General features: G+C 54.3%; 3 protein-coding genes across 5 annotated transcripts in view; 1 reads left to right on the plus strand and 2 right to left on the minus strand.

Annotated features, from left to right (window-relative positions):
* SYCP2 (synaptonemal complex protein 2) overlaps positions 1 to 10,607 on the minus strand; it is a 63,941-nt gene extending 53,334 nt beyond the window's left edge. The window contains exon 1 of the mRNA XM_040988237.1: positions 10,386 to 10,607. Coding sequence (XP_040844171.1) covers positions 10,386 to 10,419 — 34 coding nt within the window. The 5' untranslated portion in view covers positions 10,420 to 10,607. The remainder of the gene's footprint in view (positions 1 to 10,385) is intronic.
* A 965-nt stretch (positions 10,608 to 11,572) lies between these two features.
* PPP1R3D (protein phosphatase 1 regulatory subunit 3D) lies at positions 11,573 to 14,850 on the minus strand. The gene has a single exon (XM_040988241.1). It carries the CDS (start codon positions 14,462 to 14,464, stop codon positions 13,562 to 13,564), a length of 903 nt encoding a protein of 300 aa, XP_040844175.1. The 5' UTR covers positions 14,465 to 14,850; the 3' UTR covers positions 11,573 to 13,561.
* Positions 14,851 to 15,043: 193 nt separating this feature from the next.
* FAM217B (family with sequence similarity 217 member B) lies at positions 15,044 to 22,865 on the plus strand. Of its 3 annotated transcripts, none has more exons than XR_005884709.1 (3): positions 15,044 to 16,988; positions 18,334 to 21,368; positions 22,206 to 22,865. XR_005884709.1 is itself a non-coding variant. In XM_040988239.1 (3 exons), the coding sequence occupies exon 3, from the start codon at positions 18,338 to 18,340 to the stop codon at positions 19,856 to 19,858; it is 1,521 nt and encodes a 506-aa protein (XP_040844173.1). In that variant the 5' UTR covers positions 15,044 to 16,821; positions 16,903 to 16,988; positions 18,334 to 18,337; the 3' UTR covers positions 19,859 to 20,600. The 3 variants fall into 3 exon arrangements, 2 of the variants coding, with proteins under 2 accessions (XP_040844173.1, XP_040844174.1); XM_040988239.1 differs by lacking the exon at positions 22,206 to 22,865 and having other exon boundaries at positions 15,044 to 16,821; positions 16,903 to 16,988; positions 18,334 to 20,600; XM_040988240.1 differs by lacking the exon at positions 22,206 to 22,865 and having other exon boundaries at positions 15,044 to 15,262; positions 16,708 to 16,988; positions 18,334 to 20,600.
* Positions 22,866 to 24,009: the final 1,144 nt, after the last annotated feature.

Raw genomic sequence — 24,009 nt, forward strand, 5'->3', positions numbered from 1 at the left:
CCCCAGAGGATGCTGGCACTTGAGGGTGGAGCATCAGCCTGCTTAGCCACAATGCAGGCCCCAAACGACAAAGAAGTTTCTGGAGGAAAGTGCGAAGATAATTTATCCAAGTATATAAAATGTTTCATATTGGTACAACACAGAGATTCGCAATGCTTGGCAGGTTTAGAGTATTACTTAAACAATCATCAATAAAGCAAGAACGGAAACACAAGGACCAGCACCGCGGCAAGATCTTGCCACTGGTGCTGATCTTGCCACTAGTTGCTGTCCCTGCTGCACACTTCCAGGCCAGCTCCCTGCTCACGAAGGCCTGGGGGAGCGGCCGCGCATGGCTCCTGCTCAGGCGCCTGCGGGAAGCTCCTGGCTCCTGGCTCTGGGTCGGCCTGCCTTTGCTGCAGCCTTCAGGAGCATGAACCAGTGGTTGGAAGAGCTCCTCCACTCTTATTTCTCTAACTGCCTTTCCAATAAAAATCTAACTCTTCCAAAACGGTGAAACACACTTAGCCAGTGGAAGGTGTCCTTAAGCTTCTGGCCCTTCCATGGGAACTGGAACAGCCTTGCTGGCTCCTCACATCAGCCTCCCGCGCACTGCCTGTTAGTCATCTGGGGAGTGAACCAGGGCGAGTGAGGAAGGGCGCTCTCCTTCCCTCGCTCCCTTCACTCGCACTGCTTCTCTCCTTTCTCTCCTGTCACTCTGCATTCAAATAAATAATAAATAATCCTCAAATCTCCTTACCAAAGCTGTCCTCTTTAAAGCAAGGGAAAGTAGCCTTCCTATCATCCAGGATGGCAAGTTGAGGCCAGCACTGTGGCAAAGCTGGCAAATCAAGCCTGTGACGCCACTATCCCACTGGGCACTGGTTCATGTCCCAGCTGCTCCTCTTCCAAATTAGTGCCCTGCTAATGGCTGGGCCAAGTGTTAGGGCTCTGCCACCCACAGGATAAACGAGGACGGACAGCCTGGCTCCGCTTCCACCTGGCCCAGCCCCGACCTCTGTGTTCATCTGCGGAGTGAGCCAACTGATGACCTGCTATGTGGCATTCTCTCTCTAGCCCTAACTCTGAAATAAATAAATATATCTTTAAAAAAATATACAGCATGACAAAGCAAAGAAAAAACTTATACAAGGAAATTCTTACCTTTCTGGACACTTTTCTGAGTTAAATACATTAACTCAAGCCTCTGTTTTATCATATTTCACATATTTCATCTACACGTGATTCAGTGACTCGCTCTTGGCATTCATTTCCTTACCAGATCCTTTTAATGTTTTATGTAAATTTAATTCTCAGACCCAACTTAAAAACTCCTAAAAGAAGAATTCTGCACCCTCCTACAATTTCAACTGAAAATCAGATTGTTGGGCAGAGTCATAATTTTGTAAAACTACATATATGCTGTCCAAAAGTATATTCTTAAGATAATATATTACTGGAAGTAGATCTATGAACTAAGGAAACATGCTCTTTATATTAGTCTGAAAATAATTTTTTACTTTTTCAATATTATTATCACTTTGTGACACAATTCCATGGGCCCCGGAATTTCCCCCATACTCTCCCCAATTCCCTCCCCGAATTCTCCTATATCATTATTATAGTTCTTCATAAACAGTCATATGCCCATCACTGTGGCCATGGACAATGGCAGAGTCCAGCATCCTAATGTCAAGATACAGTTATCAGCTTCACTGGGAGTCCATCTTTGTCTGGAAGTAGAGCTGCATACTGCATTGTGTCCTCACATCTGGATAGGATAGTCCCCAGTACAATTACTGTACATCCCCTTAAATTAAAAGCCACAACACAATATCAACAGGAAGAGAAACAGAAATTTATAATGCCATGAAGCTAAGCAACATGCTACTAGATATGATAGTCCCCATTACAGTTACTGTACATCCCCTTAAATTAAAAGCCACAATATAAAATCAACAGGAAGAAAAATTAAATATGCCATGAAATTAAACATGCTACTGAATGATTAATGTGTCACTGAAGAAATGAAAATCAAGAACCTTCTTGAAAAAAATGATGCTACTGTATGATCTATGAGTCAATGAAGATTTTAATGAGAAAATGTTTTGAAGAGATAAACCTGAAAAAAAAAAATCAAAATCCATGAGATACAGTTTCCACTGATCTTGTTGGTAAGATGTGTCTCTTGTAGGCAACAAATAGATAGGTTTTATTTTTTAATCCAGTCTACTACTTTATGTTTGATTAATGAGTTTTAAGCCATTTACATTCACAGTTAATACGAATGGGCGACAATTTGGTTCTGTCATTTTAGCAATGGGTTGTTCATTGATTTAGTCTTCTGTTATTTCACTGGGATGTTCTTCACATTTGCCTTTGGTTTTGGTGAGTGCTATTCCTCTTCAGTCAAGAGAACATTTTTAAGTGTTATTTTTAGGGCAGGCTTGGAAGAGGCGTATTCCTTTAACTTTTATTTGCTGTTGAAGAATTTAATTTTGAAAGACAAAGGAAAGCTTTGCTGGGTATATTATCCTGGGCTGACAATTTTTTGCTTTTTGGAAACTGTTGCTCCATTCTCTTCTGGCCTGTAGTATTTCCTGCGAGAGATCTCCTGTGAGTTTAACTAGCATTCCTTTATATGTAAGTTGGCTTTTTTCACGTGCACATTTGAGGATCTTTTCCTTATGTTCGTTTGAAGAGTTATCATGTGTTGTGGTGAAGATCACCTTGGGTTAACACTGCTGGGAGTTCTGTGCCTCTACTGGAAGCTGTGGCCCGATTCTGTTTCCAAATTAGAGAAATTTTCCTTTATTATTTCATAGAATACACTTTCAATCCCAGTTTCTCTTTCTGCACCTTCTGGGACTCCCATAACTCTTATATTTGGCCCTTTAATAGTGTCTTCCAATTCTTGAATACTTATTTTTAGCTTGACCCAGCTCTGTTTCCAGCTTTTGGTTTGTTTCTCCCTGGTGACCAAAAAACATCTGCCAATTCTGAGATTCTTTATTCTGCTTCACTCATTCTATTTTGGAAACTCACCAGTGTACTTTTAATTTGCTCCACTCTATTCTGAACTTCTGATATATCAACTTTGATTTCATTCATTTCCTGTGTGACATATTCCTTAAATTCCTTAACTCAGCATTACGTGCCTCTTGTTGATGTATTCCTCAGTGAACTCTAAGGCTTTTGCTCCTTTGCAGAAGAGTCTTCAGTGTTATTTATTGTGCCTCTGTCTCTTCTTTTGCTCTTGGTCATTGTACTTCTGGTTAGATTCTTCTCCTGTGGGCAGGTTTCTAAGCTGTATCACCCAGAGGTCTATAATTCAAGTTCCAGGTCTGGGTTCTTATGTTAGATTTCCGCCATGGTCTCCGTAGCCCCAGTTTCTGGCTCACCGCTCTCCACTTCCTGTTATACCGTGCTGAGGCTGTACTGTTGCCTGTACAACCTTTCTCCCTCTTCTGGTTGGAGCAGGTTCCAGGATTCGGGAGACAGCAGATGTCTTATACAACTAGGTTGTTGGTGGTGCTGATCTTGCCAGAACCTGTTGGCTGTGAGGTCTGAGGGCCACACATACAATGCTATAGTTGGCATATTTTCCTGTGGGACCTGTGCAATGCACTGAGTTTAGTGAGTTTGCTCCCAGCTCAGCACATGCGCAGCTCACTGTTGCCTCTGCAGTCTTAAATTCTTTGCCACACTGTAAGAAATGGCATCTGATGTGCCACTACTAGAGTTCTTGATCTGCTGGCCATTAGGTCTGAGTGCTACCCGGACATGGAGCTTCTGGTACTCCAACAGGTACCCATATGGGATGCCTGCAGAGCAGGCAGCAGCTTCACCACAAGGATTTTCTCTCCATGAAGGAGAGTCATATAAAAATCCCAACTCCATGAATCTGACTGCATCTCAGCCAGGCGACTGCATCTCAGCCAGGCGACTGCATATGGATACTTGGGGATTTAACTGAAGAATTTTTTTAAAAGATTTATTTTTATTATTTCTTTTATTGGAAAGGCGGATATACAGAGAGGAGAGACAGAGAGGAAGATCTCCCGTCTGATGATTCACTCCCCAAGTGAGCGCACCGGCCGATGCTATGCCAATCCGAAGCCAGGAACCTCTTCTGGGTCTCCCACGCGGGTGCAGGGTCCCAAAGCTTTGGGCCGTCCTCGACTGCTTTCCCTGGCCACAGGCAGGGAGCTGGAAGGGAAGCCGGGCTGCCGGGATAGAACCGGTGCCCATATGGGATCTTGGGCGTGCAAGGCGAGGACCTTAACCACTGCGCCACCGCACCAGGCCCTAACTGAAGAATTTTAAGTTTTAGATATTTTAAATCAAACACACAGGACTTTTTATTTTGTGTTTGTAATTCCTTCAGTCTTTGAGCTTCAACTTGTCAAGTACTCTAATCATTCAACTTGAATGTTCCCTAAAATTAAAGCAAAGGGCCAGTGCAGTGGCAGAGAGGCTAATCCTCCGCCTGTAATGCTGGCCTCTCTTAATGGGAACTGATTTGCGTCCTGGCTGCTCCACTTCCCATCCAGCTGCCTGCTTATGGCCTTACCTCTGCACCCAGAAGACGCTCCTGGCTCCTGGCTTTGGGTCAGCTCAGCTCTGGCCACTGGGGCCATCTGGAGAGTGAACTAGCAGATGGAAGATCCCTCTCTGTACATATGTCTTTCAAATAAAAATCTTAAGAAAAATGGAATTTTATATTCAAATTAGGAATAACTGTTCTTTTGGCATTTTACTACTGAAACATTTTTATGTATTTTGCATATGTATTTTACATACTTCATTAAACATTTAACAGAAGTCTTTGTTCAAGGTATGGCCACATACCTAGATATAATTTGCAAGTGTAATAAGAACTCGGATATTTGATTCAGATTAGTCTTCAAAAAGTTAATGAAAAAGGTATGAGAAACCTGCGCCATGACTCAGTTTTTTTGGCACTAAAATAAATTTACATCAGACTTTTACGTTAGACTTTTTCTGTTCTATCCCAAAGCAGGGCTTTCCAGGATGAAAACCTAAGATCCTTTCACAGCCCAAAGAACACACTCAAGAGCAGGCAATGCCTCACTCCGAAAATCGGTTATGAGTAAGTAAACAATGCTAGGGTATGTTAGAGAACAGCATTTTTTTCCCTAATCCCAGTTCTTAGGAGAAAACAATTGAGTACACTCTTGAACTCTGTTGGTTCATCTCTTGCCATCTCAGATAGAGTGGAATTTATGGGTTGGTAGGGGAGAATTGAGTGTCAGGTCAACTTGGTTCCACCCTTGTTTTACTCCAACCAAGACTTACTGCTGCGCTCAGCTGTCCTCTTCCTGGACGGTCCCACCCGGTATGCCTCACTCTGGAGTTGGGCAACTTCCCTCTTGACAGGAAAGGCCTGTCTCAAGGCGCGTGTTGCCCAAGGGAGGATGCTGGAGCTCAGTACTGACAAATTCAGCAGACCAAAACTAAGGTTCAAATTCACTAACCTAGCCAACACAGGGTTAAAGCCACAGTTCCATCACTGCATTTTTCCTCAGCCAGAACATCCCCCTGCCTGTGGCTGGGAAAGCAGCAGAGGATGGCCCAAGTTGTGGGGACCTGCACCCACATGGGAGTCCCAGAGGAGGCGGTTCTTGGATCCTGGTTTGAGACAGGCTCAGCTCTGGCCACTGTGGCCATTTGTGGAGTGAACCAGTAGATGAAAGACCTTTCCCCTCGGTCTCTTTCTGTAAAGCTGCCACTCCACTAAGAATAACTCTTTAGAAAAAATAAAATAAAAATTAAAAAGACAAAGGGTGCTGCTTATCATATCAGACTCCAGCAAGGTTCAGCGTAAGTATCAATGCTGTTCCTTTATATCAGTAATACTCTGAAAACAGATTTTTAAAAACATATCTGGCAGGAATCCAATTTAAAGTATAACTTTTATTTTTACTTTGGGACTTTTCTACGAAAGGCAGAGACAGAGAGCTCTACACTCTGATAGCCAAATGCCTGAACTCAGGAGCCTGAGACACTCGCGTCACTCCCAGCAGCGCGGGCCCCAGCACCCACATGGGAGACCCAGAAGAGGCTCCTGGCCCCTGACTTTGTATCAGCTCAGCTCCTTCCGTGGCAGCCAATCGGGGAGTGAACCAGCAGATGGAAAATCTTTCTCTCTGTCTCTCTTCCTCTCTATATATCTGACTTCCAATAAAAATAAATATTCTTTTTAAAAAATCATAAGAGTATTTTAAGCAATTTTGTTAACTTAAAATTTTTATGAATAATACTGCTGTTATACCTGAAAAACTCAGAAAAATCTCAAAGAATTATCCCCTTTGATATGCAAACTTAGTACATTAAAAAGTTGCATTACTATATATAGTGAGATATTAAGAATGGAAAATAGATCAGTAAAACAAAACAGATTATAATTTTACATCTAAGAATATACACTTGAAAGTACATATAAGATCAGATGAGGCAAAGATATCAACAAATAGTATTAAGGAAATTAACTCATCATATGAAAGAAAATCAGACTTCTATCCTCTTCTGTTAACAAATTCAAAATGGTACTACTAACTAAATGTAAAAGGGAAAAGCTCAAAAATGAGAACAAAAACCCAGAAACTTCTCTGTGACCTTGCAAGGGAAGACATGAAGAAGCACCAAGCACGGAGGCCAGCACTGTGCCGTAGTGCAGTCAATGCCTGCGGTGCGGGCAGCCCACGCCTGGCACGGAGCAGTCACCGCCTGCGGTGCGGGCAGCCCACGCCTGGCATGGAGCAGTCACCGCCTGCGGTGCGGGCAGCCCACGCCTGGCATGGAGCAGTCACCGCCTGCGGTGCGGGCAGTCCACGCCTGGCACGGAGCAGTCACCGCCTGCGGTGCGGGCAGCCCATGTGTGGCAGTTCAGATTCTAGCTGCTCCACCTCCAAACCTGCCCCCGCTAATGAACTTGGAAACGCTGAAGACAGCTCAAGTGTGTGGCCCACGCAGCCCACATGGGAGACCAAGAAGCAGCTCCAGGCCTGACCCGGCCCTGGTCATTCCAGCCATCTGGGCAGTGAACCAGCATATCCAGAATATCCAACTCTGCCTTTTAAATTAACAGTTTTTTAAGCACAAAGCATAAAAGTAATGGAATCGAACCTGTGTACATTTTTTGTCTATTACAACAGATTAAAGATTAGCATGAATGCTAAGAAATTATAAATGAAGGAGAATAAATTATCCAACAAAAACCTAACAATTCATTCGTAAATGAAACAGCTGACTAGTAAGGAGTGGATGTTGCCCCCACACAAACACTAAATACAATAACCGACATGCCTAGAGAGGCACCGAGCACACAGCCTGCCACCACCCAGCCTCAAAGCACATGGCAAGTACCAAACCAGCTTCTCCTTCCAGTTAGAAGTAACTAGTAAAACTAGTAAAATCATAGAGTAATTCCACTTCTAGGTTCACACTTTGGACAAAGTCAAAAGTAAAAAGGGAATATGTGATATTGTTATTGTAACAAATTTACAAACTTATTCTAGGTAAGTATGTCTGGGGATGGATTAACACCCATAAAACCCAGCCCAGAGTGCAGCTCTCCTTCATCGCCACCCTGGGACAGGGCATCTTCTGTACCCCACCACCCTGGGGCAGAGCGCTCCTGTGTACCCCATCACCCCGAGGCAGGGCGCTCCTGTGTACCCCATCACCCCGAGGCAGGGCGCTCCTGTGTACCCGCCACCCTGGGGCAGAGCGCTCCTCTGTACCCCATCACCCCGAGGCAGGGCGCTCCTGTGTACCCGCCACCCTGGGGCAGAGCGCTCCTCTGTACCCCACCACCCCGAGGCAGGGCGCTCCTGTGTACCCGCCACCGTGGGGCAGGGCTCGGGGTCTGCACAGGGGCCCTCACCCTGTACTAGGACGGAGCACATCTAGCTTCTCAGCACCCAGTATTCAGTGCTCCCCTAACAAGTCTTGTATGAGAATAATTCACACACCGGGCCCAGGAAAGGTTTCCGGGGAAGACAGGCACTACTGTTTACTTTGTATTACAAATCTCACGTTAAAAAAAAAAAAAAAATTGGCACCACGAACTGTCACACACACCCACGAATCAGGTATGGGATCACCTCAGACAAAGTTTCTTTGGGATTCCTCCAACTGAACTGCTGCTCTCAGAGCCCCAACCATGAAGAGAAGTGCAGGTTCTACGGACTGACCATGGAGTGCATGTGTCAAGGCTGAGCCTCCTCTGAGGACGCCTGGTATCACAACAGAGGACAGAGGACAGAACAAATCAATCATCTGCGAAAATCTGGGCGTACGGAGACTCCGAGGTGAACTGTGTCAGCCAGTGGATTCTGGAGAGATTTCATTGTGCTTGGGATGGCGAGACTGGCAGCCATTCAGGACTGATAAACTATCAAGCCTGAGCAGTGCCCTGGGCGCAGGCCGCAATCGGGGACCCGGGCTGGGTGGGGGGCTGGGGGGCTTCTCCCTTTATCTCTCCCTGTACCCCAGATACAGAAGTAATAATAATAACAGAAACAACAGTCTCACCCGCTTCCCTGCAGCCCTAATCAACCACCTAAGATTATCAATCAATCAGCGAAGCGCTCGGGCGGGCGGGCCGTGCCAGGTGCGCGGGTGAAGGCGCGGCCGCAGGTGGCACCGGTCAGCAGCACGAGGAGGCGCTGCCAACGGCCACCCCGGCCTGGTCTCCATCCCGGCTGCTGGCCAGCGCGCAACTGCCTGGCAGCTAGCTCTCAAGTTCACAATTACAAACTTCTCACATAACTATAAACACATACTTTCATATTTTTTGGTGAAAAACTGCTCAACTTTCTTAAATCTTACGTAAAACTTTGAATCCCTAGATTCTCCATATTAAATAAAAATCTTGATTGGAACCACGGGTTTTCTGAAGAGAGCCATAATCACGTGAGAGTCGGCGTCCATTTGCCCTTTCCTCGAGGACCCACGGGCCGCGCTCCCTGAGGTCCGGCCGCGAGCCTGGGCCGCCCGCGGGGCGCACACGCGGGTAGCCACGGGGCCGCCCGGCGCCCCCCAAGCAGGCCGCTCGGCGCCCGACGCCAGCCGGCCCGGAGCTCGCCAACCGCCAACCGCCGCCCGCCGCCCGCCGCCCGCCGCCCGGGCCGGGCCCACCCTGACGCCCGCGGCCCACCCTGACGCGACGCCCCGGGCCGGCCTTCACCTCAGCCGCGGCGGCCCGGCGCCTCCCCGCGCCCCCCGGCCTCGCCCCGCACGACCCGGCCCGGCCTCGCCCCGCGCCTCCCCGCACGACCCCGGCCCCCGCGTCTACCTGGGCCCGGAAGCGCCGGCCCCGCCGCGCCCCTCAGCGTGCCCCGCCGCCGGCCGTCGAGCGCCCGAGCCTCACGCAACGCGCGGGCTTTTCACGCCGCCCGGCCGCAACGGCTGTCCAATCAGCGCCGCGCTCGCTTGGCAGTGCATCCAATCGGTGCCGCCCGCCGGCTGGGGCCCGCCCCCGCACGAGGCCTGAGGAGGGCGGGGCGGAGTGAGGGGCGAGGGCGAGGGTGAGGGGCGTGGGTGAGGGGCGAGGGCGTGGGTAGGGGCGTGGGTGAGGGGCGAGGGCGTGGGTGAGGGCGTGGGCGAGGGGCGAGCTGCGCCCGCCGAGGCCTGGCCCCGACGCTGCCCTGGGCGAGCCGGGCACAAAGCGGAGACGCCGCCGGGACACGGGCGGGGGGACAGGCGGGCGCCGCGGGCGGAGCCTGGCTTCCTGGGCATCGCTCGTAGGGTACTGCCACCAGCGTGTCCGGCCTTCAGGCCGTGGGGTGGGCGAGCGGCCGCCGTAGCTGCCAGGGTGTCAGGACCAGACCACATCACACAATGGAATAATGCAAAGGGTCAACGGTGGTTTTAATATTCTGCTGCCCTAGAATTGCAAACTTCTGGGGGCCAGCATGTGGCACCCGGAGTTACTGGCGGGTGTGACGCTGGCAGCCGGTATCAGAACACTGAATCCAGGCCTGGCCATTCCGCTTCCCATGCAGCTCCCTGCTAATGACGGGAAGATGGCCCAGGCGCCTGGGCTGCCGCCCTGCAGGAAGACCCAGGTGGAGTTTTTGGCTTCTGGCTCTGAGCCCAACTGTCGTGGCCATTGGAAGGTAGACATAGGATTCTCTGCCACACACACACACGCACACACACACACGCACACACACACGCACACAACGCACGCACACACACGCACACGCACACACACACGCCAGCTCTCTAGCGCCTCGCTGGTCTGTTACTCAGGATTTGGAGCTTGTACATATCCCAAGGCGTCTCGGGTTCTTACAGTGCCTGTTGATGATGGGCAGGTGTTTGCGGCGGTTTCATGAACAATGTGGATCCTTCTCACATAGCGCTTCCACCCTTACCTTGGGTGAGCCCGAAGCTGTGAATACACTGCATTTCACCAATGGATTTCAACACTGAGAGCAACAGTTCCTCTTTGCATGTAGCTGTAGTATGTCCTGTGTCCAGAAGGCCTGGGATTCCTCAGCAAACAGTACAGCCTACAACATGGCAGAGCAAGGATCACTCATCTGAACCTTATTTGTCCCTATAACCTTATTTTTTTTCTCAAAGATTTATTTATTTTTATTGGAAAGGCAGATGTACAGGGAGGAGGAGAGACAGAGAGGAAGATCTTCCATCCGATGATTCACTCCCCAAGTGAGCGCAGTGGCCGGTGCTGTGCCAGTCGAACCCAGGAGCCAGGAACTTCTTTCCGGGTCTCCCACATGGGTGCAGGGTCTCAAGGCTTTGGGCCGACCACAACTGCTTTCCCAGGCCACAAGCAGGGAGCTGGATGGGAAGCGGAGCTGCCGGAATTAGAACCGGTGCCTATATGGCATTCCAACGTGTTCAAGGTGAGGACCTTAATACACTGTTGCGCCAAGCCCTTTATAAGGTTTTAATTCATGGAGCTTGATGGGGGAAATTCGTATCAATTTTAATAAAAAGTTGGCTTTGGATTAAATTTCAGCAGCATTTCCTGGAAGAACCTGGAAGCTCCCGGCCACACCACCCAGCGGGCTGGCGCTGTGGGAACAGGCTCCGGGCAGTACCACCCTGCAGAACCTGACGGTGGGTCTGGATGCATAGCCTCAGCAGCTAAGGACCTTCAGCCAAGTAACCAGGACTACCATGTGCCAGGCAGCCTCTTTCACAATACATGAAATCAGACATACAAAGCACCCCGCCCACTGGCCAACCAAGGAGTCACAGGAAGTGTTAACTTTCTTCTGCCCTACATGATAGATTTTGATGAGGGTCACAGCCTGGGGGGATGGTAAGCAGACCCCTCATCCCACCCCCATGTCGACAGCACTACGAGAAACCCGACTGTTGCTGTGAGGAGCCTCCACAGCTGTTCTCAGCCGTCACGCTGACCTGATGTGAGACACACACAGACACAACCCCGCTCCTGAAGCGAGGTGGCATCACCGTGTGCTTTAAGCAGGCCCTGTTTCTGCCAGTGCCTTCTGAAGCCGGGTAGTGATTTAAGCAGGAAGTTTTCGCCCTCTGTGGCTGGACCACACGAAGCACACACACCCACAGCTCCTGGTGCACACACACTTTAATACTTCGAGACAATCCAGCAACTGCACAATCCACCACAGGATGTTCACAGTTGAGCAGCGTCACTGTCTCAGGGTCTGAAGGCTCCAGCGTCCCACAGCTTCCTCACCAAGCAGGCAGGGCAGTTACGCTTCCAGATCTCACAAGGCGTTGATGTCTTTAAAGGCACCTTGAGGTTCTTATTGAGGGTATGACAGCTGCCTTGTGTCCATGGCCGGAGCGCCCCGCAAGTGACAACAGGTGATAACGTCCCCCCACATGCCTCAAAGCAGGAAACGATTGGCAGTTACAATGCATAGCTGCACGCTCGGGGCCATTGCTTGCACCCTGGGCTGCGGCCAAGTGCAAGGCAGCCAGGGCCCTCGCTGGAGTACTGCCCTACTGGGACAGTTTGTTCACAGGAAATGCAACTGGGCATCTCTCTCTTGCATATCAATGTGGTGCGTGATCCCAATCTGCCATTGAACCACAGTATTGTAAATCAAAACACGGTATTAGGTCACAAGTTCCTAAAGAAAGCCATTCCTGGTCTCCAAGCTCCAAAACTTACAGGTGGAAATCATTTGACTTAGTAGTTTAAAGACCGACATCTATCTCTAACACTGCCTTGACACATTTCAACAGATGTTTAAAAATGTGCTTACCTCACTGTGTTAGCTGCCACAACGTTGATCTCACTGGTTCTAGAGACTTCAAATACAAACTCCACACACCAGAGAGTGTCCACTAGCTTTTCCCTGGAACACCTGCGCCCCAGCCCCTGCCCCAGCCCCAGCCCCCGCCCCCGCCCCAGCCCCTGCCCCTGCCGTCAGAGCACCGTGAGAACAACAGACCACTGCTGGGAGTGCTGAGTGACCCTGGCACTCCGCAGGGAACATGACCTGCTTGTTGGATGCAGGGGCTTTTTTTTTTTAAACATTTAATATTTCAAAACTTGGAAATAACCCCAGGAAAGGCCAGATAGGAACTCTGTGAAGGCACAAAGGGTTACCTTGGCAGGTAGCTGATAAAACCTGACACATAAATGCGATTTAAAACCACATAAAATAGAACAGTTGGGTTTTTCCCCCAGTGCCCTGGGCATTGCTGAAAGCACCTTCTAGTTGCACTCAATCGCTGGACTTCCGAAAGCTGAACATCAGGATCTGTCGATGCTTAAGGACTAGAGTCCCTTTGGTCACCAGAAATGTGATTTCAAAGAACAGTGTTGCCTGAAATCCTGTAGGCAGTGAAAACCCCAACTACTTAAGGCAGTGTTTCGGAGAATGTTTGGGTAGTTTCCGACCTACACAGAGTGGCCTGGCAATATGCAGATGCGTAATTGCTAAATGCGTGGCAGCCGTGCGGCAGACCGGGCCGTGCCGATCCCAGGGCTCACAGCCTCTGGCTTGCGCGCTGACTGATGAGACACACATTTTTCCTGCCTATTAATAGTTTCCCACTGTTAGAAGGCTACAGGCATTGGCAAGCAAACGGGGTCTCGGGTTCTTCTTGTCCCTGGGCAGGCATGCCTCGAGGGCACTGCACGTACAGCGCACTACAAGGGGCACCAGCACAAATGGGACAAGGTTTAAGAAACAGACCTTAGCAAATCCCGAGTATTCCTGAGAAGACATTCACCTCGGGCGAGTGGTCGCAGCATCACGGTAGTAACACCTACGTTAACGGACACACATGCGCCAGGCCTTCCGAGCAGGAGGCCGGGAGAGCTGCCCTCCCCGGGGGGTCCTGACTGTCATGCTTAGCAACACGTTATACACCTTGCCCCACCCCCCCCCATGCCCCACAGGCTACATTTTAGAACAGCATACACATTTCAAGTAGAAGACTGGTGGCCTCCCGGTTCAGCACGAAAGGTCAAACAGCCTACGGGGAGAGGTATGGGAGCGCAGCGGCCTAGAGGTGGGCGTCCAGCGCCAGGAAGCACCGCAGCTTGGGTGCGCAGCTCCAGACTCCAGGCTCCGCGGGCTCAGATGAAGTGGATCCAGCTCTCCTCACACTCCCCGCGCGGCATGTGCAGCGCGTGGTTGCGACAGGCGAGGCTGTAGTTGTGACCGTCGTTGTTGTCCCAGTACTCGGCGCCGGCCACGCGGTAGCGCAGGGCGAATTGCACGAGCGAGCCGAGCTGCAGCAGAAAGGGCGGCACCGGGAAGCCGAAGGTGAAAACGTCCTCCGTGCCCTCGGCGCCCGCAGGCCCGCGCCACCGCGCCACCGCCTCGAGTGTGCTGCGCCAGCCCGTGAAGGTGTAGCGCACTGCCACCTGCTTCTCGAAGGCCACGTTGCGCACGCGCACCGTGCCGGTGATGCCCAGGTCGGAGCAGGTGACACGCTCCAGGCACACAAGCTGCCGCTGCAGGCGCTCACCAAAGTCGGCCGATTCGATGGGTGGCGGGAAGTCGGGTACCAGACACTGCATCGTGAACTCCAAGTCCTGGCTGCTGCAGCACAGGTCCGAGTTGATGGCGAGGCGCGACAGCACGTGCAGCGGCACGGCTGGGTCTTCGCCAGCGTTGAACACCTTGACCTGCGCCAGCTCCAGGCCCAGCGCGTCGGCGAAGCGCACGCGGAGCTGCCGGCTGCAGCCGGGCCGACATGCTGCGCCCGCCGTGCCCCCGGCCTTCTGGCGGCGCTCGGGGGAGCTGGGCAGGGAGCGTGCCCGTCGCAAGATGATGGGCCGCAGGCGGGGGTCGCAGCCCGATGGCGCCGGCGCAAGTGGTGGCGCGCGGCCAGGGCTTCCAGGGGGCCGACAGGCCCGCGGCTCTGGGGCTGAGACACCACCGTCCAGGTCCGAGAGGCAGCTGAGGCTTCGGGGGGCGGCCCTCCGGGTGCCCGGCGCGGAGGGTAGGACGGCGGAGTCCAGGCCTCTGGACATGTTGTAGGCTGCCGTCGGGAGATGGGAGGCGGAGCGAAGGGCGGCTTGGAGACGCGGCACCCGGATCGTGCTCAGAAGCTGCTGGGGGTCCGCTGGATCTGCCACCTGCAGGGCACCCGTTGGGTCGGCGCCGCCCTCCCTGCGTCGCCCACCTTTTCCTGGAGCCCACGCCCAGCTCCTTCTCTCCTAGCAGCCAGCAAGGTGGTGGCGGTGGAGGGCTAGGTTTGCGGAGAGAGGCCCCGTTGGAGGAGGCTGCCCGGGGCCAGCGGGGAGCGCGGGGGGCGCCGCCAGGCTTCCCCGGAGCTTCTCATCCGAAGGCAGTGGCGTTCCACGAGCGGCCCCTCCCACCTGCCCTGGCCGTCTCGGTCGCCCTACTTACAAGGCAGCAACTTGGCGGCGCGCAACTTCCCGGCGAGCCGCCGCCCCGCCCCGGTGACGCCGCCCCGCGCAGCCGGGAAGCCGCCGTGGCCAGCGGCGCGCCGCCTCCTCCCGGGCCCAGCCACCTCCTCCCCGGCCCTGCCGCCTCCTCCGGGCCCTGCCTTCTCCGGGCCCTGCCTCCTCCCTGGCCTGCCTCCTCCCCGGCCCTGCCTCCTCCGGCCCCTGCCTCCTCGGGCCCTACCTTCTCCGGGCCCTGCCTTCTCCGGCCCCTGCCTCCTCCGGGCCTTGCCTCCTCCGGCCCCTGCCTCCTCCGGGCCCTGCCTCCTCCCCGGCCTGCCGCAGCGCGCCGCAGTGCGCCCGGGCGCCGGGGAGGAAGGAAGCGAGCAGCGGCATCACGTGCCCTTGGCGGTCGCCGGACAGGTCTGATCGATTGCTGTGCGCGGCGGCGCCGCCTCGCGCACCCTCGGTCCTAGAGCGTGTGTGAGCGCCGAGAAGGGAAGGGCCAGTGCGCGCTGCGTGCGGGTCCTGGTGTCTGTGGGTGGAGAAGTGGCGAGGGGAGGGCCGGACCTACATTGCCAGGAGCTGGTTCCCCCGCTGCTTCTGAGAGCTCACCTGCCTGGCGCCTAGCACAGGTGTGCGGCACCTGAGCTGAGGGCGGGGAAGGGGCAGCGGCGGGGTCCTCCTGAGCCTCGGTAAGGAGCAGAGGGCTTCCTGTGACCCCCTCTGTGTCTTGCAGGCCCAGGGGCTGCGTATTGCCACGGGGCTGGGAAGGGGCTGCTCCCCGCCAAGTGCACCTGGAGCGATACTGCAAGTGCAGGCCTGGGCACAGGATGGGCACCCGGGATGCGTTAGGCGGCTGCCCATCAGGGGTCACCAGCACCTGGGCAGCACTGTTAAAGTCAGACTCTGACTGAGAGACCGGATTCTGTGTGAGCAGCACCAGGGCCACGGGCAGTTTGCGTTCTGCACCCCCAGGAGTCTGCGGGTATTGGTCTCTCTCCCACAGGAACTGTGCGTCCCACGCGCCTGTGGCTGGCAGCCTGGGCCCCAGTTCTGTCCGTGAAATGAAGTGAGAACATTGCTTTTTCCTGTCCAGGGAAACAAAGTGGCGAGAAAGCAGAGCGATGGAGGCCGTGGGCAGGTGTGAGGGCCAGGCCTGTGGGCGTGGGGAGCTCGTGACCTCTGAGCGCCCATGGCTGGCGTTAGTACTGCCCTGGGTGAGCTGCTGCCACAGGCTTACGTGGTTGTGGTGGACAAAACCTGAGCGTTTCAGAAAGAACATTAAAATCTGTAGTCTTGTCTCTTTTCCACTTTAGACAGGCAAGGGCAACTGTAGCAAAGGGAAGTATTACATTTTTAACAGGGCACTCAAAATAAAAAGGGTTCAGGGGACGGAGCTTTGCTCCGTGAGATTTCAGAAGCATGACCTCAGGGCGCACAATGTCAGACCATTCCAGTGGGGGCAGCTGAAGAAGAGAAAGGCCGCTTCCGTCAAACTGGAGTCTCCTTTCCCTGAGAACAGGGGCGTGTGAGTGAGTGAGTGAAGGGATGGGGCCTTGGAGCTGGCCTCGCATTCCTCAAGAACGGATTTTCCAAGGAGACCATAGGAAGAGGGAAGGAGTCCGTCACAGCCCTTCCCACGCTGCCATCTTGTGTCTAATAGCCCGCGAGGAATAAGAGAAAAGGCCTCCGTGTCCACCCCACAGTCCCGGGCAGCAGCAGCCGTGTGCTGACAGCCCGGCATGTCGTACCAACAGATGTTCAAAACCAGAGTGGGAGGCAGAGCATGTGCTGTTGCTGGGAGCGCTCGTGGCCGGTGCTTTCCGTGTCCTCACCGTGTCCTTACCGTGTCCTCTCGCTTCTAGCTCCGGGGCTGAGGAGACCCTGCAGAGCACGAGAGGGGCACGGACCCCCTCCCCCCACCGGCTGTCACATCCATCAGCAAGTTGAGCAAGAGTGCTGTGAGCCCCGGGGCAGAGGTGACGTGAACTAGCCGGGCGCCGTCTGTGGCGGGGTGGCTGTTTCCTGCGTGCAACTGTCACTGTGGCTCTGTCTTGCAGACTGTCCGTCGGGCTGCAGGAGATGGTCAGTCCCGTGATGGCCAGCAGAGAAGGAATAGGGTGAATGGAGGGCGCCGGGAGAGCAAGTAAGTCATTCTCCCGTGACTGTGGCGTGTGGTCTCACGCGTCCAGATTCAGTGTGGGTCTAGGTCATGTCTGAGATAAGAAGCCACTGCTCTATCAGAAATGAGCGGCTCAGGTGATTTTAAGCGTGACTGGTTGTTAAGGCTCTCCAGGCCCATGATGCCGGCGAGCTGTGTGCATTTGCCTTGCTGCGTCGGCCTCTTTCTGTACGTAAGGGATGCTGACGACGACTTACGGAAGCCGGCACACCAGCCGGCTGTCAGCCACGTTAACAGTTAACTCATGAATCCTGCATCATGACCGTTTCTTTGCCAGCATCTGTGGAGCTCACACTGTTAGCGGGAAGGCTCGCCAGTCCCCGATTCTGCTTAATCTGACTTCTATCATGTAGAAATGGATAAACTTTAGTCACATGCTAAATATGTGATAGCAACAAAACAACAAGTAGGTACAGCTCCCACGCGAGGTTCTGCCTGGCAGCAGTTACCGAGTGACTCCCATGAAGTGACACATACTCGCCACTCACACGAGAGACTTCAGCCCTGTTTCTTCATTCGTTTTGTATCGTAGGGCGCCATAAGATTTTATTTCTATGTCCTTTTTGCAGGTGTGGGAAACCTTTCCAAGGTTCCATTTGCATATTTGTAACTTCATTTGCAGGCTGTACAAAGTTATTGATGTAAAAGCTAAGCCGCTGTGGACTTGTGGCACATCGGGTTTGATCTGCAGGTGGCTCGGCAGGGCCAGACCAAGTGGTTTCCCAGGCCTTCTGTGTCCCACGGGCCGGACACGGCCGACCCGGCTGTAAAGCACGAGTTTGGCTCGGCCTCTGGGGTGAGCTGCCGGTCACGTCTGCTCACCGTCCTGTACTTGGCTCAAGCACGGCCGCTCAGGCGCGAGCTCTGCAAGCTTACGTCCTCCATTGTATCACACTGAATCTGGACTGGGTGTGCAGTACTGTGTGTTTCCCTTCTGAATGTTATGGAACACTGATTATTGTGAAAATTGTATGACAAATTTTGAGCAAAGTAAGGTTTTTCTTACAGTGTGTGCAGTTGGTCTAACGTGATAAACAAGCCCTTAGGGAGACGGTAATGTTTTCCATACAGACTAATGATTTATGCAAAGCAGAATCCATGCATCTACTTTGGCACATGGATTATGTAATCTTCCTTAAATAGAGTACCATTATGTAAATGTTATGGAAAACCACTTCTCTCAGGGGGCGGGGCCTGATGCCTGGCAGTGCCAGGACACCCCGTGCAGCTGAAGGCACACCGTGTCTGTTTCCTCATAGCCCAGCCTTCTTTTGCCAGCTGTATTGAGTCCTGGCTTTATTTTCCACAGAAGCATGAATGGTGGCCCCTGCTGGAGCACAGGGCAGCGTCCCAGGAGGTCTTCGGGCAGAGGGCAGAGGCAGGCCCAGGAGCCCCGCGTTGATCCCTGGACCACGGGCAGCCCTGCCAGTGTCTCCCAACCGACCGAGGATAAAGGAAGCATTTCCCCAGGAGGAGGAAGACCCAGGAGGAAGCTGGCGGGTTCTGGGCATCAGGGGGCCTTGGGGAGCAGCCCGGGTGCTGGACCTAGGGGTGCCTGGGGGAGCAGCCCGGGTACTGGGCATTGGCAGGCCTCAGGGAGCAGCCCGGGTGCCGGGTGTCGGGAGGCGTCAGGGCACAGCCTGGGTTCTGGGCCTTGGGAGCCTTTGGGGAGCGGTCCGGGTGCTGGGCGTCAGGAGGCTTCCGGGAGCAGCGGCCTGGGTGCTGAGGGTCAGGAGGCCTCGGGGAGCGGCATGGGTGCTGGGCGTCAGGAGCCCTTGTGGAGCGGCATGGGCGCTGGGCGTCAGGAGGCCTCGGGGAGCAGCGGCCTGGGTGCTGGGCGTCAGGACACCTCGGGGAGCGGCCTGGGTGCGGGGCGTCAGGACGCCTGCGGGAGCACCTCATTTCTGGTTCCTGAGTCTGTGAAGATGCAGAAGGAAGATGCGGAGGAGGACAGTGCGAGTGATCTGTCTGATTCCGAGAGAGTCCCCTTCCCTCCCTCCCCCCTCACACCGCCGCTCCTCGAGCTCCGCGCTGAGGAGATTGACCCGCATTCCTTTGATCTCCACCTAGCGCAGGACCAGACGCAGCCCGAACACGCGTACTCCAGCTTCCTTCCGCGCCCTTACAGCTCCTGGGACCTGCGGCACATGGCCTGGCTCCTGCACGCAGAGCACCGAGCCGAGGCGGTGCCGCGTGTCGGAGGACTGCTCGGCAAGTACCTGGACAGACTTCTTCAGCTCGAGTGGCTGCAGATCCAGACGGTGCAGTGTGAGAAAAGCAAGGGGGCCAAAGCGAGGCTCCCCCCCGGCCTGGGCATACCCGGGGCCCCGAAAAGCCCAGGGCGAAGCAAGTTCTTGGCCAGTGCACTGTCCAAGCCACCGCTTCACCAGGAAGTGGCTTCAAAGTCGGGCCCATCCCGAAAGCAAGTTTTCCGCCGGGAAGAAGTCCGCCCATCGTGTTATGTGTTCGAGGCTTGCCTCAGACCTGCTGATGCGCTCCGTGGTTCGAGCTCATGTTCTCAGAAGCAAAAGCCCCAAGTCAGGTCAGAAGAGAAGAGTAAGGAGCCGAGCGAGAGCGCCAGGCTGCAGTGCCGGGCCGCGTCCCGCAGCGGGCGCAGCCCCAAGGTGGAAGCCAGCGGTAACATTCGAATTCCCAGACACTCAGCCGCGACTCTGGACTCAGCAGACCCCTGTAAGACCCCCAAGTCACAGACACCTGCAAACCTCAAGAAAAATGGAAGTGCAAACAATTGTGGGAATGCCACCATGTCCGGCGAGAAAAAGCTCAGAACAAATAGAGCAAAGCAAAGCACACACAGGTTAAAAACTCTTTGAAATGGTGTGGAGCCTCGGGCATCTCGGTGGGGCTGTTCCCAAAGTCAGCTGCTCTGTGACTCGGCAGATCTGGGGGACGCACAGGTAGTTGGTCAGCTGTGTTGTCCACTCCGCCCTGCCGCCAGCTCTATCTCTGGCAGGTGTATTTTCAGAGAGAGCTGTCTTTCTGAAAGCCTGTCTCTGTACTGACACTTTTAAGCACATCAGAGCCCTTTAATTTAAAAAGTGGCACAGACCAGCAGCTCCTCAGAGGAAGAGCCCAGGAACCACCCGCAGGCAGCCTCCGTGGACCGGAGAGCCTCGGCTAGCTCCACGCTTGCACCTGCACGCGGCCTGCAGAGCAGCGAACGCAGCGGGCTCGAAGTGGGCCCTTCTCACGGCTGTCTTCTGCTTCCGGACCGAGCTCTCAGGAGGCGTTTGGCTTCGTAGGCTCGGGTTCTCAGCTTTGGAGCTGATTCTCAGCAGGCCTCTGTGACTGAGCCTCTTGCTCTTCAGAGATCCGGAGTCTGCCGCTGGACACTTTCTCCCTGGTTCTGAAATGGTGGTGTATACACGCACGTGGTGGAGAAGTCCATTTCAGTTCCCAAGGCCAAGGTTAAAACACTTGGCTGACTTTCTTGATGTAAAACTCTGGGGGCTTAGGCTTGGGGTTCGAGGCCTCCTTCCCAGAGGCACCCCAAGAAAGTCACCTTGCAGAATCTGCAAATCAATGAAGGATTCGTAATAAAAGCACGTGAAACTGTACTGAGCGTGTGAATAGGAAGCCACTTGGTCCTTGAGTCAGAAACGAAGCTGTGTTCGGTGTAAGCACAGGATCTTAGCGCCTGGCTCGGGCCGTGCGGGAGTGGAGGACACGCTTCAGAAGTCAGCACGCTCCCGCAGCTGAGTGCCTCCCTCAGGTTCCTTGTCAGCTCGATTTTTATGTACTGATCATGCAGTTTGATTGCCAGTGTGTTATGCTAGGTACACACACACATTTATACCAAGGCTACAGGGTTTGGGCTGGGTTGCCTTTCCCGGTGGCGTGTCCATGTGGGAACTTTGAGGCACCCTCGAGGGGCCGGGCCAAGGGGCTGTGCTTCCTTGTCTCTGCATGTCCGGCTTGAAGACCACCTTGATGAAGCGTGGAGACAGAGCCTCATCTGCTGGGTCACGGCTCTTCATGGAGAAGTCTTCCCATGTTCAGTGTTAAAGGCCTGACAAAATTTACATTTGTCTTGGGCCAAACATGGTTTACACTTTTGTCTTGGGTTTGGTTGCTTATTTGAATCAGTATGGAGAGTGGGTGAATTTTCCGTTTTTTTAAAGTTAGGCTTAACGTGGGCACAGTACCACCTCGGCTAGGCGCATCTAGCACGCCGCCACGCGCTCCGTCTGCAGCTAACGTCTCATTGTCTTCCAGTGGATCATCGGCTCCTTCAGGGGTTCAGGGGAAACCCCCGCATGTCCAGGAGCCGCATGACGCAAGTCGCCGTGATCCCAAGGGGTGCCCCATCTCAGGAGTTTTTATGTAAGCCTTGCATTCAAACCAATTAAAGCAATCCGCGGGAACACGGAGAGAGACTCTAACAGTAAATAATATTTCAGGCTTAGAATCAGTGGGCCTCACAGAGAACTGTGGACTGAATGACAGGAATGTCCCCGTTCGCGTTGCGACTGCTTCGCCGTGTACAACCCCGCATCTTGGAATGCGTCCGGGCCTGAAGCCCCTGGCCTGGCTGCAATAGGAGTGGCGGCCTGTGACAGCGTGACCCTGGAGAGGGGCTGGAGGCCTGTGACAACAGGACGGGGAGAGGGGCTGGAGGCCTGTGACAACAGGACGGGGAGAGGGGCTGGAGGCCTGTGACAGCGTGACCCTGGAGAGGGGCTGGAGGCCTGTGACAACAGGACGGGGAGAGGGGCTGGAGGCCTGTGACAACAGGACGGGGAGAGGGGCTGGAGGCCTGTGACAACAGGACGGGGAGAGGGGCTGGAGGCCTGTGACAACAGGACGGGGAGAGGGGCTGGAGGCCCTGGAGTGGCCAGCAGCTACAAGCAACGTGGCCTGTAGCGGCTCTTGCGCTGTTCCACCTTCTTGAGGAGCAGCCTCCACCTTACGCACTCCGCCCTGCCCACTTCCTCAGGCCTGTGTGCTCACTTGGGTGGTTGCGTAGACGTGAACCCCCCGTAGCGCTGTGTGTGCATGACCGGGAACCCGGACGGCCGCGAAGGTCACGGCGTGTCTCCTTTTGTGACACTTTGGGACCGTTTGGTTTTACGTGGAATAAAACTTCATGTTCCGTGAATTACTCCTTCCCCGTGGCTCTGTTTTATGCAGTTCTCTTTAGAATTTTCTCTTCATTTTCAGTTGTATCAAAGAACTGCTCAGAATGAAATTCTGCCCCAGCACCTGTGTGAGGATCGTGTGGTGAGCAAGTGAGAGAGCTGTACCTCTGAGGACGCCTGCGGAGCGCGGCTCTGCATTGCTGCAGCGCTGTCCCCCGTACGGCCCCCAGCAGGTGTTAAGACAAAGTCAGGCGAGTGGCGTGCAGACTCAGGAAGCATAAGCCTAGCGGGTGAGAGAGAGAACTCATGTCTGCGCTTGCGTCTTGGGCCCGAGTCTCACCTTTCGGGAAGCTGCCTGGTCTACAGATGGCACTCGTATTCCAAGCATGGTGCAGGACCCTCTGCGCCACGTGCTGTACTCCACATATCATCTCCCGGTGGTGGAAGCAGTGATGGCGATGGTGATGAAGGGGAGCATTTAAAAGCCGTTTTTGGTGTGGCCTGAAAATGAACCACTGGTTTTTACAGAAAATGCATTTTTGGGCTGTTATAATTTTGTTGTCCACAAGATGGCAACCAAGCCTTTCCAGACAGCAGTGACTTGGGCCGTCAGCGTGAGCTTGTCGGAAGGGTTTTTGCTGAGATCTGATGGAATGGGAGAGGACAGGGCTGACGCCAGACACGAAGCGTGCTCTTTCTTTAGCTTCACTCGCCATCAAATAATTAAACGGGTTATTACACAGTCTCGTGTGTGGGATCTTTCCCCGCTGATCACTCCCACATCACCAGCCACACATCTGGAATCACAGGATTTAACAAAGCAGGAATCGCTCATCCTGGAGTGGGGGGCTTAGGAGCAAGTCCGTTCTGGGGGTCTCTGAGCCGGTGCTGCTCCGTGCTCAGTCTCCTTCCGAGCCGGGCTTGGAGCCCACAGGTGTGACGCCCACCTCCCCTCCGTCGCTTTGTAAGAGCTGGGTGTAAAGCTGATGTGGCCCGTGGGTCACGGATCCCCATCTCGGACGGTTCCTGCTCCAGCCGTGGGAGGAAGGGGGAAGAGTGTGGGCAGGGGGCTTCCCGGGCTCCCGCACAGCTCGCTGCGTGCGCCACGTGGCCGTGGGCCACGCCTGGCTGCCCGGTCACGACCCTGCGCAGCCCTTCAGCTAACCCAGGCAAGCAGAGGGGCAGCTTTCCTGGTCTTGGGGTCTTCGTTTCTGAAGACTCCCGTGTCACCATGAGCGTGGTTTACACATCACATGCCTGTGTCCTGCTGGCTTCTGTTACCGGGGTGCCAGCCGTGACCAGCCCTGTGTCCTGGCAAGGCGCCTCTATGCCACTACGGTGCGATGCTTGGTACTCAAGCTGGGGCACCTCCCCAGACCTGTTGAATCAAAGTGCTTTTTGGCAGCATGTAGGGGACACTGGAGTTGGAGGGAGGGGGCTGGGTGCTCACCACCCCCAGGCGCACTGCTGAGATCACATCGCCTTGTGGTCTGCCTGCAGCCCAGCTTTGTCCTCGAGGACCCTAGCGGCTGCCGGCCTGGCGACCTGCCTTTGGCCGCCCTGTGCCTTCACCCAAGGTGTCCCGTGTGTGTGTGTGGGTGAGGGTTGTCGTGTTGGGCCGTCTTGGGCTCGCTGGAACTCTCTGGATTCTTGGAAACAGAGCGGAGGGGTACAGAGAAGAGGCCCTGAGGGCACACTCCTGTCTCTGGGTCACATTCCCGGGCAGCTTGAGCTCGATCGCTGCCCGCCTGCCCGTGCGAGGCCGGAGCCTGCCCTGCGGTGGCAGGGAGCCAGTCCCTGGAGCACCCTGCTGTGTCCCAGGGTGTGTGTGGGCAAGACGTTGGGATCCGCAGCCAGGTCTGGGGTGGGGCCCGGGGATCACTGTG

The sequence above is a fragment of the Ochotona curzoniae genome, unplaced genomic scaffold, assembly GCF_017591425.1.
Source record: "Ochotona curzoniae isolate NIBS_2020 unplaced genomic scaffold, NIBS_Ocur_1.0 contig_48, whole genome shotgun sequence".
NCBI classification, from domain to species: Eukaryota; Metazoa; Chordata; class Mammalia; order Lagomorpha; family Ochotonidae; genus Ochotona; species Ochotona curzoniae.